Raw genomic sequence first — 16,652 nt, forward strand, 5'->3', positions numbered from 1 at the left:
ATTTAAATAATAATTTAATAGTAATGTGACCAGTTAACTGTTAATATCCGATTAACGATCAACGGTGTCAGTTAGCAAAATTAACCGAAATGAGCATCCCTACTTAGAACTTGAACAGAATGTACCTTAATTCTATTGTCTTGAGATTGGGGGGTGGGTTAAATATTAATGTCCTTGTTAATTGCAACACTTTCACTAAATAGTGAAAATAATAACAACAATGTATTTGTTTTAAATGATGGTTGTGCTAAGACTTTCATGGGTAAAAAGGAGAATGGGAGTAATATTAGGAGACCATGTGACACTTTTTCCACTGGACATGGTAGAATAAAGCACACTAAATGCTAGAAAAGAATCCTCTTTGTTTGCCTGACATTATCCATTCCTGGGACTGGAGTTACTTTATGCACTGTAAATATATACAGTGTAGCAAATATTTGTGAACTAAATTAAAATTAAAAGTTAAATGCTGTTTGTTTATTGAATGTTCATGCTCCGCCACAAAAGTATCAGCAGCACCAGAATTTCTAAAGATAAAGTATGCTGGATTGTCAGAAAGAAGACAATAAAATACTGACTGGATTTGGCAAGTAAGACCAGCTTAGGGTCCTATGCAGGTTTCCTCTAGTGAGGTGCACACTTTTCTCTAACCTTTAAATTTCTCAAAGTCTAAACACAAATAACATGACCATGCCAACTTACTGTAACTACATTACCTATCAGTTTTATGCTAAACTTTGGCTCAAGTTTTGTGCCCACCTCAGCCGGTGCCTCCTCTGTGTGCTTTATAAACACAAGAAGCACCATTCCTGATTTCAGCTCATGTAAATCATGGCTTTTTCAAAAGCTTTTAATTATTTTATATGGACTGTTTGAAACTTCACGAGTAGCTGTAGCTAACATAGCTAAAACAACTGACAGTCTTAAACTTGCACATGATCCATAATTATAACCAGGATTGCAGCACCATGTATTATAGGGCCATTTCAGATAAGCCCCGACAGCATTTAGGCAGCATATAAACCATGCTAGGCTTCGGCATAGGAAAGGTGGAACTGTTCTTCTCTTTTGTTACAACGTTTGGCCACTATGGCCAGGTAGAGCACCAGGAGTATAAGCCAGTAAGAGGCATAGACAATGGTGCCTGCGATAAGAAGAGCCTTCTCAGTCTCGGTAAAAGGTTCTTGAACCTCGCAGTAAATGGTGTAAACCACTCCACCAAGCAGAATGGCTGTCCACACAGTAACAGGCACAGCTCCAATAAGGTTTACTACTATCTTTTTCCTGCCTGATGTGCCCCATCCTGCTTTGTTAATAGTCAGCAGGGCAAAGATCTTAGCAGGGAGCAGGCTTGACATGTAGAGCAGTGAGTAGAGTGACATGAAGATCATGACAAGGCTGCCCCGCAGGAAGCAGGCGTAGGTGGCCTTCACCATACCCACCAGCTGGACCGTCAACAAGAAGAGTAAGATGTTCCACAACCGGCCTCTGTAGAACAGGTGGATGACTGTAGCCACCAGAAAGAAGGGGAAGAACCCAGTAACCACAGATTCATAGGTCATCCACAGGCTGTGCTTGTGGAACCAAAGAGCATTGTAGAGCCACTCTCGAAAGTAAGACTTGCTCCAGCGGGTCTGCTGATTGAGCCAACGCAGGTATTGTGTTGGGGTCTCAGTCTGGCATTGAGATCGTGCCGTGAACTTGGTTTTGAAGCCAAAGCTGAGGACGCGGTTGGTGAGGTGTCGATCATCACCAAAGCTGCACTTGCTTCCTAGGAAGGTCTGGTGGTACCAGGGCTCTAAGAACTGCTGAAGGAGAGAGTTACGGTACATTCCTAGAGGTCCACTGATGCACTGCACACATCCGAAATAAGACTGGCAGGCCCGCTCCACATTGAAGGCCATCCAATAGCGGACACTGCTCAGGAAGGAGATCCAGGAGTCATACTTGTTCAGAATCTGAAGGAAACAATGAACAGAGAACAAATCATAGATATATACACTAGATATCGCATAGGGACCCTGAGCATGCGTCAATAGCACAGCCACATTGGTACAGTGCTCCCAGGAGAATGTCATTCAACCGCACTAGTCAAGACAGTGTTATTACGTGAAGATGCGGGACTTTAGCGCTGTCTACGGTTGTAGTAACGAGCAAACAAAGAAAACAAAGCACAAAGGCAGAACATTTCATAGGTAATATTACGTTTTTTTCTGTTTTTGTATGTTCTGAACTTTTGTGCTAATCAGGTAACGTTATTGATGATAACAGTCACTTACTGCATTCACCATATAAGGCAAAGCAGCTCCAACTCGCACTAAACACTCGGCTTATGCTAGTTTTGTTGAATAAAATCAGCAAACAATGCAAAAGAAATATGACAACGAGATGCTGCGCTGCCAGAAACTCGTATTATTGTCGGCTAACGTTAGTGAAAGAGTCGTTCCGGGGATTCATTCACAAACGAATCGCTCCCTCCGTCAGTATGAGAAGTGAAAGCAGGAGAGGAGCTGTGTTTCAGGACATGATTAGATCAAATTTAATAGGGAGGGTGAATAGTACATTTCTGTACACACAAACACAAGCTTTTTGTCAGGAATGCCCGTGCGGTGACTGATCCATCAATGTAGAAAAGTGATGTAAAATTATAATTTTCGTAATTAGAAAAAAAAAATTACATACTAACATCCAGGAAAACTCCCGATCATAGATATATGTGTATATGTGTATATCTCTGGCTTTGGATTCCGTCCAATAGACAATAGGCCAGGCGATATCTAATGTATATATCTATGAGATCAAATGTAATCCTCTCAAATTAATTTGTTGAAATGTTTCTACATATTTACAAAGTGCCTTAAAATTATTACCTGAACATCTCCTCCAACTCCACCCACATCAGGATCCTCCTCTAGAATCTTCAACATCTCAATAGTGCATGCTGGATCAAGTACAGTGTCTGAATCACATACCTGCAAACAAACAAAGCAAGAGATACTTACTTGGAAGACTTCCTCACTAACTCGTATACAAATATTGACTAATTTCCAGAAGGTAAGGCTCATGTTAACAATCTCTGTGTGAACAATGCAAGGACTGTTGTAAAGAGAGGTTCACAGATGTTTCAAGGTCATTTCTGTTTCTGAAGATGCACATTATACGCCGAAACAATGAATAGTTGATGACAGCACACAGGTGTGCTCGGAACTACAGGTGAATTTAAAGGACTGACCTTTGACCTTAGTGTTGCAAGGATTCAGATTACAGGGACATTGAGATGACTAGAGTATGAACAGTTAGTTAATTGTAGGCATAAAAAAAAGAGTAACAGGCAAGATCAAAAAGCATAGAGGTATGTTTTCGATTTTTTTTTTGGTTGTTAAATGAGGTTTAGACTTACCTGCATGTAATCCACTGTATCTCCAAGTGCTTTGAAGGCTGTATACATCACTTCCCTCTTGCCACCCCATTCCTGCATGATGCAGGAGTAACGGCAGCTCCGCACCACTCTGGCCACTCGTGCAGCCTCTTCGGCATGCACCGAGCCTTTCCCTCCTCCTCCTCCTCCATCCCCGTTACTGTGGTAATTCCCTTTCCACACCACACAGCCTGTCTGCTCCACTCCCCCCATCACCTCCTGGAAGATATCCATCATGTAGGCATCCTCCTGCCGATTGCCATCCACCACCAACACCACTTTCAGCCCGGGAAAAGAAATGCGGCGAATGCTCCGCAGACACTTGCGAAGGTAGTCTGGATCTTCCTGATAGGCTGCAATGCAGAGGGCCACAGTGCGGCGCAGGTGCTGCGGTCTGGAGGGGCCTCGCATTTGTCTGTGCTCCAGGTAGGCGAAGAGACTCTGCAGGAGAAGGTGGAGGGATAGAAATGCACCGTACAAGCCAAAAGACAGATGGTGCTGCTCTGTGTGGATGAACTGGTAACCTGTCACATAGGCTAGTAGGATTGCGAAAAGCACCACTGCTGCAAATAAGGTGGTGATGAAGATCCGCACCGCAGTGCTAAAGCGAGAGGGCATCTGAAGAAGGAAAAAAACATGACTTAGGTGTAGAAAGCAAAATCATTACTGCATCTTGTCTCTAACTTTAATAGACCATTTGTTCTTTTCTCTCTTCTCATCTTTAAGTGATGCTTCACGGTTTTAAGAATCCACTTATGCAAATATCCTAATTTTAGTAAAAGAAACTTGGCCACAACCGAAATTGTGACAATATTAGAACTTTTTATGAATCACTCTCACTCACTCTCTTTGTCTTTCTCACTTTTCCCCCTCATTCTTACAGGTTAATCACTTTAATTAAAGGCTAGGCTGAGTTTGGCAGGTAATCAGTGGGACCCAGACTAAGGAACAATCCTCCCCTTTTATTCATTCAATTGCCTGCAACTCTCATGGAACAAAGGCTCGCTTCACTCGGTGCCCTTATATCATAACAGCCACCGCAATGGAGAAGAGTGGCAGAAATAACGCTGACTTCCACTGGTGTGGATGTTGATTTTTCTACTACAGTAACTGACTGTTCACAAAGTTATTTAGCGTTGCGCTTGACCAGTGGTTCACTGTTTGACGTCATGCAATTCCAAGAATTACATAACTATCCCTTTCATACTGGCTATTTAGGTTTAACGTTAAAAGTTAAACCTAAATACCTTTCTCACAATCTTCAATACATCTTGTGGCGTGAACAAAGACCACCCTACTACAGACCCTGAGGGTGACAGACAGCAGGCAGAAACTGAGAATTATTTTTGACCCTAATTAGAGGGGATCTTCCTCCGGAGGCTTGTTAGGTTAGAGGAGAGATGTGTGAAGAAGGGCCCCTTGTCAAACTCAACAAGACACCGTCACACAGCAGCCTTTGATCTCCTGGTGGGATTTTTATGTCAACTCAAGATCCATATTCAGTGTTTGTGGCAAATGCACTTATTGAGACATCACAGAAGGTTGAATATATATAGAAACATAATTATAGAATATAGAACAAGCATAGAACATATATTGAAAGAACATATATGGCCGTGTTTATCCCGGGAATTTTTATTAATACAAATAGGGCTGTACAATAATCGGAAAGTAACCGAAATTCATAACCTAATATTGTTCTAATTTGTCCAGGCAGACTTTTTTTTCAATTACTTTACCTAGCACGTGGAGTCACATGACCCCGCTCCATTAAGACTAATTTATACTTCTATGTTGAGCACACGTGTATGGTGTGGCACAGCCCTCGCGCTGCCGCATACCCGTGCACTTTTCCTAAAAAATACTACACGTCATGACGATGCAAAGCACAGGCTTTGTGATCAGTTTGATAGAGGTGACGAGTGTGAGCGGTGGGTATTAATTTTAGTTGTTCAACATTTCCTTTATTTATTTAAGTCAAGTAATGCACTCTTCATTTAGAAATCTCTCACTCGTAATATGTAAACATATTTACTGTACATAACTGGTCAATGAATTATGAGGGCAAAAAAAATCGTTCATTGATTGTAATCGAGTTAAAATGTTCAATTTATCAAGATTTAGGATTTAGGCCAACTCGCCCAGCCCTAAATACAAAATCATACAGTGTACGTGACCTACATTTTACCATCATAACTGAACGTGCATACTGTAAGTGCACTGCTTGATTTTTTATGACCACACTAGGTCTTGGTGATGAATTGAAATTATCATGCACATCTTGTAAGAGAAGCACATGTATCTATGCTCAGTAGTAAATCCCCAAAGGCCAAAAGAAACTCTCAGGCAGAAAGTCCAAATAAGTCTTGAAGAAGAAACCCAGGAATTCCTTGGAGTTGCGGAATTAACAGATTTACTTGACTAATTGTGAATAATAATCTCTACAAAATCATTTCACAGAAAGAGTTATTTCAAGCACACTTCTTCTTTGGCTCTCGGCGAAGGCGGTCTCATTTTTTCCCTCTCGCTCCCATATCTCTCCTGGCTGGCTCCTCTTGTCTCATCTTATTCTATCTCTGAGGCTCTCCTTGCCCTGCTCTCTAAATAATAAAGAATTATGGATTTGATCAACTGGTCTCTGAATGCAAGTGACACCATCTTTTTGATGAGAAGCCTGGGTTCAGGGGAACCCAACTGTCCTGCAGGAACGTTTGCAGATGGATACATGATGGACGGGTGAGAGAAGTAGTTCGATGTAGTAGGATTTTTTTTGTGATTCAGTCATCTGCAATGATTGATGCCATTTTGCAAAGCTTGTGAGTAAACTATGACCCTACTAACTAAATGCTGCTCCATCTGAAAGTATGTGCTGAGAATTTAATACTGATTTCATAGCCAGCTTTATTAAGAAAATGAGCATGAAAATTACCTTCGATTAATTGTGACCATGACCATGTATACTAGTATCAAAGTAGCAACTATGCTCACAACCTAGTTGAAGGAAATCTGCATTAATTAAACAAACCAGAATGCATGCTAGCTACAGCAGCCGTGGATGCCTACATTGATGTTAGATATGCAGAGGAAAGAATCCTCTTTTTTTAAGCGTGAAAGGAAACAAAGATGGTTATGTGAGATATAACTCATCATTTGAACGGACTCCTGAAGGCACTACAGATATTATAAGTTATCAGAATACGTGTTAAACTCCTCAATACTCCTCAATGAGTGTCAAAAACACCCAAGGCAAACATTTGGCTTCTAGCTACAGTGCGTAATAGGTATATAGATTAACTTAACACTCAAGCATCAGATTTAGTGCTCCCCAACCCCTCCTTCCCTGTCAAGAGGGAAAGATCTTGACAAAAACACAAGTATTTACAAGAAGCTCATTTGTAATAATTCTAATACCAAGTAAAACAGAAATGTGGCTTGGGTTAATGTTTTTGATTGGCTTACTAAAAACACATTAATACCAGGTAGAAACAGGTTAAATTACATCATTAGGACAATAAACAGATTCAAATTCCACCGAATGTCACAATGTAAGTCAGCATGTAACCTTATTTACTAGCGTAGAGGCTTCTGACTTGCAGGTCAATGGTTACTCACTGTAGTCATGATGAGATGCCCAGGTGGAGATCAATCCATGACAATCAGATCCTTGGTTACCAAATCTCCTCCAGTGTTAAACAGGGAAGATGCAGGATGCTGTGATGGTAGGGATGATCATGGATTCTCAGCCCTGACTGAAGCAGGTGGTCAAAGATGAAAGGGTAGAAAATCACATCCAAAAGTATCTGTATGAAGTCACAGGTGCATGGCAGGTTGGCAGAGGGTGACCAGCCGATGCCTTCTCTTGTTCAGAGATAGTCTGTGTTCTCAGGTGTGCACCAGACAGAATGAGGACTTTGGATATAAGACAGGACCCTGACAAAGGAATGAAGGGGGGCTGGGAATGGCCAGGACTGAAGAGGGAGGGCAGCAGGTGAGATGAGGAAGCGAGATGAATGGCTGGAAGGCAGAACATAATGGGTTTGGATGAATGAACTAAAACGCACTATTAAAATGCATTAGAAATATGATCATATACAGATATGGGAAACTTCTAGATATAAACTACACTGTTGACAATTTCCTGTATATTCTACAGTTACTTACTGGCAGTAACTTGCTGTAAAATCAATTACAGCAAAAATATACTGCACTGTAAAACCTAAAAAGTTGATAACTCAAACCATTTGAGGAAACCAAATGCAACAAACCATAAGTTCAAAAACTTATCCTAATGAGTACTGTGATCTTGATCCATTTGAGTAAACGAAGCAATTTGAGCACAGTACAATCCGATAAATGAAGAGAACTCAAACCAACTCAGTATTGTAACACCCAATAAGTTAAGGCAACTCAAACAGATTGCATCAAACCATGCGAGTTAAAAAGCTAATCTATATGAGTACTGTGAACTTGTTTCATTTAAGTTGAAGTAATGAGTTATTTAACTCATTACCTTTATCACTAAGTACAAAACTTTTCAAGTGAATAGAATTAACCTTCAGTCAATTTTGATTTAACTACACTCATTTCATTTGATAAAGTTGACAGGTGGGTTTTACAGTGTATATATGTCAATATTACATGTACAGCACCACTTTTTTTGCTATATATGTATTTACAGAATTGTATGTATATCTTTACTGTAAAATATAGTCATTTTCACAATTCAACTTTAATGTATAGTAACATACCGCAAAACTGTCCTACAGTAAAATACAGTTCATATTACAGATAAATACTGTTTACAAAAATCGTTACCAGTGTATTTTTTAACTTCACCTCCACCTCAAAATAGATTTTGAAAATATTTTTTTTTTAAATAGTGGACAGTGGTTAAGTTTGTGGATATACTGTTAATATTGAATAATTTTTTGCTTGGCATATAAACCATTGTTACACTGAATTACAATAATATTTTTTGCTCCAATTAAAGTCAAAAATAAATAAATAAAAAGGACACATTTGTGTAAACAAAATGTATTTCTCATAGTGTAATAAACTGAATGACTTGTGTTTAATTTTTAGAGACATCAAAATAAAGCATTAAATAAAATCATATCAAACACAACATCATTCGAGAAAATGTGTAAATAAAAGACAATTTTTAATTATTTTTTCTAATTAAAAAATAAATAGAACACTTGTATATATATACTAAATTTTATATTCCTCAGAGTAAAAAAATAATTTAATAACAATATTTTTTTTTCCCTGACAATAAAATATTACAGTAAATATAATCATATCAAATACTACTTCATTATAGAAAATGAAAATAAAAAAGACAAAAGAATCAAACAAAACACTAGGGGGCACCTACAATAATTTGAGCCTTTAACATCGTAAATAAGCATAATTATGAATTTCTCTGAAATATACACTGCCATAATCGCATATTCCTATTTATAAATTAAATTTTTAAATATTTATATCAACCATTGTGGAACTGAATAACATTTTTGTGACAATTTTTTATTTTTTTTTAGGACACTTTATAAATAAACTAACTGTTATATTCCTCAGAGTAAAAAAACAACAATAATTTAAATGACTTCTGTTTATTTTTTCACTGACATGACATTAATATGACATTAAATATAATATAACCACCTACAAATATACACAGCCATAACCACATATTCCTATTTATATATTTATTCATTAATTCATTTTCTTTTCGGCTTAGTCCCTTTATTAATCTGGGATCACCACAGCAGAATGAACTCACACCTTATCCAGCATATGTTTTACACAGCGGATGCCCTTTCAGCTGCAACCCAACCCTGGGAAACATTTACATATTCAATTTTTTTTTATATATATATTTATTTTATGTTTAACTGATTCAACAATAATGAAGTTGTTGGGTTGATATTCTAAAAAATAAATAAAATAAAATGTATAATTTATATAATTAAAAATATAAATACAGTAAATTTGGACATTTAAAAAAATTGTCCAAAAATGTTTTCTTTATTTGACCATACTTTTCAACTTCATTTCATGTTCGTTGGCGCAGGAAAGTTGCACAAACCCATAAGCATCCTTTGAAACTCTAAGCAGCCCCTTGTTTGTCAGTGTATGATGACATGGAAAGCTAAACAGACTTTTTTTCCCTTTATCGGGCAGCACGCCTTCAAACACACATTCTGAAGCCTTCCTGTTTCACTCCATCCTCAGTAACTCAGCCTCAGGGCACTAACAAGAGTGCCAAGAAAACTAGTGCCTTATTCCACTATTGAACTAAAATAGTAATTACTAAAAACACACTTATAAGATCTTCAACAGATTCACTATGATTCAATCCTAAGCAGTTCACATAACGAGCAAAGTTACTTCCAGCAGTTGTGATTTATTTTTTTTTGGTGCCTTGTACAAACACATTCATACAGTAGCTTATTTGTGCAGAAACACACACCCACCCAACCTAAAACTCCACACATTGACTCAGTCTCAATTTTGAAAATCACACACACACACACACACACACACAACCATACAAGGAAAATATGCCCCAATCTCTTGAAGACCATGCTTTCATATTCCATCCGCTCCTACAATACACACACCAAATACACAAAGTGAAACTCTTTAATCATCTCTTACCTTCCCAGCCCCGCAGCTGTGACGGTGGGCTCTTTCCTCCGGTGTGTGTGTGTGTATGTGTGAGAGCGTGTGTGCGTCCTCTCCTCTCCTCTTCTCTCCACCACAGTGGAGCACAGCACCGTCCTTGTTCAGCCTCCTGCTCACACTACATCTTTATTCCAGCCACACTTAATTCAGGAGATCCCTTATCCAAAAATACAGCACCATCACCCTCCTCTCCTCCTCCTGTTCTGCTTCCCTCGCCTTCTCTTTGCGTCTCTCCCTCCTTGTCGTCCCAGGACATGAAGGCCTCTGATAAGAGCTCTGAATTAAGTTCTCACCTGGGTGGAGGAGGACGGGGGTCCGCCAGTGGTGTCCGCGCTGTACTGCAGTGGCATCTTTCTGCAGTGCAGCCCAAATCCTTCAAGGTCCCTTCTCCTCTGTGCTCTGCAGTGCAGCCAGCCTTCAACAAGACTCGGGACTGTTTGAGCAGGCACCCTCTTCCCCTGGCTACACACACCCCCTCTCAATGCACCCTTTATTGGCTTATTTATTTATCTATCACCCCTCCCTGCACCCCTCCTGCTGGCAACACCGGCTGATGAAGAGATCTGTGAGAGGAGAGAAAGACAGACTGCAGCACACTCAGGACATAATCAATATCAATTCCTAGCTCAGTGGTGTCATGCCAAGGAAAACTTGCTCTGTTTTTGAAGCACGCTTTGACCCTTTTGAAACCCCGAAGGCCAGGTAAAGCATGCTTACGTCCTGCATCATTCTGACTCTGCTGCATGGCAGGAGGAGTGATTACTGTAATGGCTCTTTCATGGCTGAGTTGCAGTTGTGGGAAGGTTATTGTAGGGATGGAGGGTGAAAGTGTGAGTGTCCACTATAGGAAGCTTCTTTGGTTTGGCTTTAGCACTGCGCAGTAGCAGCACTGATTTACCCCTTACTGTGGGAATGTCCTTGGAACCTAACCAGAGAGGCAATTATTGAAAATGTAATAATCCTGTGGGGTTTCATTGCAGAAACTTTATGACAAAGTGTATGACTTACAACCATGCAGCTGCTGCACACCATTATGTGCCTCGGAAAGGTAAAACATTTGTGTTTTTGTTCTTGGTGGTAAACACAACTAATAAACTCTTTTATTAGTTAAATCTGAATAAAAAGATTTGCTCAAGGGCCAATTCAAAAATGAAAGGTCTTCACACAACAAGCTTTAAAATGCCGCTGCCAAAGTTCTTACTAGGTCTAGAAAATATGATCATATCACCCCAATTTTATCCTCCTTACACTGGCTGCCTGTTAAGTTTCGTATTGATTTTAAAACATTACTTCTTATCTATAAAGCTTTAAATGATCTAGCTCCTGTTTATCTAACCAACCTTCTGTCTCGCTACAATCCAACCGGCTCTTTAAGATCTCAAAACTCAGGGCTTCTGGTAGTACCTAGAACAGCAAAGTCGAGTAAAGGAGGTCGAGTCTTTTTTTTCATGGCTCCTAAACTCTGGAATAGCCTTCTTGATAATGTCCAAGGCTCAGACACTCTCGCAGTTCAAAACCAGATTAAAGACCTATCTGTTTAGTAAAGCATACACTTAATGCATCACTTAGCGGTATGATACATGGATGTGCTCCACACAGATTTCTGCATCTCGTTTATATACACTATGAACAGCAGCTACGCTAATTATTCTCTTTATTCTCCATTTCCACCTGGAAATACTCATCCTGAGGCCCTCAGACTATACAGCGCCACTGATTTGATTCAAGAAAGGCAACGAGATGATCACAAGATTTCCATAATCCTGGACCAGACCGTATCCTGAGCAGCTGCTGTGGTGGTCATGGAGGAGTGGAGAGTTTGATACTGATTCCAGTGATGCTCTAGGGACAGACGAGTCTATGCTGAGGTCCAGCATTCTCTAGCCTCCGGCGTCTAGACTGCAGCTCTGCACAACTGGTCGTGCCCTACAGAGCCTGGTTTCACTCAAAGTTCTTTAATTCTTCAGTTTCGCCAATTGGTGAAGTTTTTTACTTGCTGCTGCTTTGACACAATTTACATTGTAAAAGCGCTATACAAATAAAGGTGAATTGAATTGAATTAAAGAAATGAGGCAATTTTGGTGCCTGAAATTGCAAAACTTTTGAAAAAGCGTTTCAAAGTGAAATTCTTTTGTTGAATCACAATTATCATTTTATTAAAAACTACAAAAAAGTACAATTTGACAATAAAAACAACTATGACAGACTATGAGACTTTTGCCTTCCATATCCAAACAACTCGGAATTGAAATTTTTCCTACTTCCAACTTAGAAATAACGCCTAAAACTTTGTTGGAAGTTGGACGTCTGTGAACCCTGACTTTGGCGAGACGCAACATTTACTATAATTTCACAGGTGGTGGATAGTTCTGCTTCAGTGAGGTTAGCCTGGAGCTACCTTATGTGAAACAAATAAAAAAAGATTAACTTAAAGTTTATTAACAACACAAAATGAGTGGGAAACCTAATTATAAAGGCTATTTCTGAGAAAATGTTAGCTCGATAATGCAATATATATATATATATATATATATATATATATATATATATATATATATATATATATATATATATATATATATATAATGTTCCTTTTGTTTTTCACCAAAACATTTTCTATTCTTACTGTTTTAATTCAATTCATCTTTATTTCTATAACGCTTTTACAATGTAGATTGTGTCAAAGCAACTACACATAGAAGAATATAGTAGATTAAAGATGCGTCAGTCCAGTTTTTAAAGTTTAAGTTCAGTTCAGTGTGGTTTGTTTTTCACTGCTGAGAGTCCAAACACTTAAAAGCAAATGCATTGATGTCCCGACCCATGCAAGCCGGCGAGGAACAAACTTCATCAATTGACGAAACTGAAGGGAAAAAAAAGCTTGAGAGAAACCAGGCTCAGTTGGGTACGACCATTTGCTCTCTGGCCAAACGTCTTGTGCAGAGCTACAGTCATAATGAGCACAATAATATGAAATATTATGAAATATTCACATCTGACATGATGGCAATATGACTGACATGTGATTTACTAGACAGAATTGAGGTTGAAAGTGGAACAATTTAACCCTGAAGTTCCCACCTTTAACTTTGGACTGCAGCATTTGGGATTGTTGACATGTAAATGTAATAAACAAGTCATTTAATTTGTCTATATTTACATTTAAAATGATTGCCGGCCCTATTGTGAGCATTTCATGTTTCGGTTGCTGGTTCGAGTGCTGGCCAGTTGGCGTTTCTGTGTGGAGTTTGCATGTTCTCCTTGTGTTTGTGTGGGTTTATTCTGGGTGCTCTGGTTTCTCCCACAGTAAAAAGACATTCAGTATAGCGCAATTGAATGAACTAAATTGGCCGTAGTGTATGGGTGTTTCCCAGTACTGGGTTGCGGCTGGAAGGGCATCCACATATCCTGGAATAGTTGGTGGTTCATTCCACTGTAGCAACCTCTGAAACAGAAACTAAGCCAGAGGAAAATGAATGAATGAGTGAATAAATGAATAACCACAACAATTCCTGTTCTACATTTTCCAAGAGTCATTTCCTCTAAAAAATGAAGTTCATTCATTCTCATTTGATTCTGAACCTGTACAATGTTATTTTTCTCACAAAATGCAAACTGTTCAGGAAATCATTGTTAACTAAATTTCTTTGGGTGCCCTTAAACAAAAATAAATATAATAATTTGTGTTCCACATGTGAAGAAAACTCATCAAGTCTTGGAATCTGGGTTTGGCATAAGGGTCAGTAAATGATGTCAGAATATTTTTGTTATACAAACGCCTTGTGTTATACAAAATGAACTATTTTTAACTATATGACCTTACAGTATATGGTAGACAGGAACTTAAGGCACTGCAACCTACCCCAGATGCTCAGACATGTGCTTATACTTATGTGCATTGTCTTTAAAACAGTCCTTGCAAAAGGAAAAAGAAACTGTTAACAACAGCACAATATTAGCACATTAGACCAGCTTTGAAAAAATAAGCACCTAGACAAACTGACGTTTTATAAGCTAGCATAAATCCTAATATTTGTATTTCTATGGTATTTAGCCAGTTCTGCTTCAGGACAAACCCAGGTCAGGAAGCCATAAAGACTGTTAACATGAATGGAAAGTTCCAGTATTGTGCACTGGGAGGAATTTTAGGAGAATGACTAATTGCCCTGTCGTGTCTTACAATGATGTCATGACCTTGCCGTCTTTATATGTACCACAAACATTCGATAAAAAGCAAAAAGCCATTTTATCACCGGTGGAGAATAGAGAGGAAAGCAGCTCCCGCAGTGCTCTTTACACAGATGTATAGCTTTTGCTGGCCTCTAACCTCAGCGTAGCAGATAACAAAAGGCACAATGCTAGATTATCAATGCCAAGACAGCTTTTTTTTTTGGTTTAAGGAAAGAAATGTGAGTGTGAAAATTTGTCAATTTTGGGGAATATAATTTAAGCTATAACATCAATCACAGCTTGCCTGCATTACACTTTGATGGGTTCAGAAAATAATGCAATTCAACAAGGTAGTTTAATGCATCACATTAAAAGATTTTTTTAATAATTATAATAAAGTTAATGGGGTGGCATAATAGCACAGTGGGTAGTGCTGTCGCCTCACAGCAAGAAAGTCGATGGTTCGAGCCCCGGCTGGGCCAGTTGCCATTTCTGTGTGGAGTTTGCACATTCTACCCATTTTCGGGTTTCCTCCTTGTGCTACGGTTTCCCCCAGAAGTCCAAAGACATGCGCTATAGGTGAATTGGTTGAGCTAAATTGTCCGTAGAGTATGTTTGTATGTCTTGGTCCTCCAAGTTGGCGGTTGAGTGTTGGGCTAACGACCCACCACGTAAAAAAGAGATGTTACAAAACACCAACATGGTGCGGCTAAATATCAACTTCGATATAAAATGGCCCTGGGAGTAAGTAATAAAACTAACAATAACAAAAGTGTAATAAATAATAAGAGAAAGGATTTTTAATGGAAATTACAACTGAGGTATTGGTGCAAGGATCACCAAATATTACTCTATTAAAAAAAATATCAATAAAGAATGAAGTTTTTGGGATTTTTTTAAAAGATCAGCAGTAGTTGGTAGTAGAGCTGCACAATTAATCGTAAAACGATCGCAATCTCAATTCGACCCCCTAGACGATCTTAATCCAGCATTTCTACGATTCTGTCAATCACATTTTCAAGTTCAGGAGAGAAGCAATGGTGGCCGCACAAGTCTTCACATTGTTTTACATATGTTGTTCAGCAACTTGGACACTTCCAAATGATGTATTTATAAGATATAATTCACCCCAAAAATGTCATTTCTGTCTTCATGTAATGTATTTGACCGCAAAATCACACATGACGTGAGCTGACCGTCAGCTGTTACTACAGAGAGGACATGCGTGCACCAGTGAATGAAGTCTACTGCATAGGCTGTGAATAACAGCTAATTAAATAACATTCAGTTTGTAAATAACATTGTTTGTGGCACAGAGTGATCGTTTGGAAGCCGCATGGAAAGTGAGCCACTCTTAGCAGTATAAAAGGAAACCGAAAACGCACATAGCCAGATGTAGCTGACTGATTCCAGCCCAAAAAGTATCAAAAACTCGCCCAAATGCAAAAATACCCACCCAGTCTTCTGTATTCACAAAAATCACGTCAGTCACAAATTTTAAGCAGAAAATTACAGATTGTAAGCATATGTCTCAAACAATGTTCCAACATCAGAATTATCATCAGCATTAATGAACAGGACAAATCTAAAGTCTGTTCAAGTCCACTATTCCAAGTCTGTACAAAATTTAGCATTTTAAAGAACAGTACAGCTACACAAAGCCTATTGCTGTTTTACCACATGTTTGAGACAAACAATAATAATAGCCCATCATATTAACCTTTATTTTACATCTACAGAATCATGAGAAAATCATGATCTTTATTTCAGGCAAAAAAATTTCGATTCTCATTTTAGTCAGAATCGTCCAGCTCTAGCTGGTAGATATAAATATACACACAGTATATATATGTATAGATATATATTAATATATAATATATATGTAAAAATATCTAAATATATATGTGAATATATACATATATATACACGATACAAAAAACGTAAATAAAGGAGTGGACGGTTATTTTTTCAGATTAACTTAATGTACATACATTTGTAGGAGTTTCCCTTTCACAAATCTAATTTATGGGACACTATTAATCATACAGTATGATTTAATAAGGTTAGTCGGAGTAAATGTACTGCCTTTTATTTCAATTTAACAAAAAATAATTTCTGCTAAAGCACATTAAACTTTTAAATAACACACATTATGCCTTTTTAGCAACTATATTTAATTGTTTTACCCACCGCGTTGGTTATAATGGAAATGATTTTTATTTGCATTAATTAATTGTCCTGTTTATTACATCTCTGAATTGATATTTTATAATTATATGTTATTCAAAGTTTATGTATAACTTTTACCTGCTTCATTTATGGACCATTCATATACGAGAAAAACTTTTAAAAGGAAACAAAAGGAACACAACTA

At 38.3% G+C, this 16,652-nt stretch overlaps 1 protein-coding gene across 2 annotated transcripts; it reads right to left on the bottom strand.

Moving 5' to 3' along the window:
* Nucleotides 1–813: 813 nt before the first annotated feature.
* On the bottom strand, nucleotides 814–10,547 carry has3 (hyaluronan synthase 3). Of its 2 annotated transcripts, XM_087291492.1 has the most exons (5): nucleotides 10,082–10,547; nucleotides 7,031–7,432; nucleotides 3,401–4,036; nucleotides 2,871–2,972; nucleotides 814–1,958 (listed from the first exon to the last, which is right to left on the bottom strand). In XM_087291492.1, the coding sequence occupies exons 2-5, from the start codon at nucleotides 7,037–7,039 to the stop codon at nucleotides 1,029–1,031; spliced, it is 1,677 nt and encodes a 558-aa protein (XP_087147618.1). In that variant the 5' UTR covers nucleotides 7,040–7,432; nucleotides 10,082–10,547; the 3' UTR covers nucleotides 814–1,028.
* Between the last annotated feature and the right edge of the window lie 6,105 nt (nucleotides 10,548–16,652).

The sequence above is a fragment of the Danio rerio genome, chromosome 18 (assembly GCF_052040795.2).
Source record: "Danio rerio strain M-AB ecotype USA chromosome 18, GRCz13ab, whole genome shotgun sequence".
NCBI lineage: Eukaryota > Metazoa > Chordata > Actinopteri > Cypriniformes > Danionidae > Danio > Danio rerio.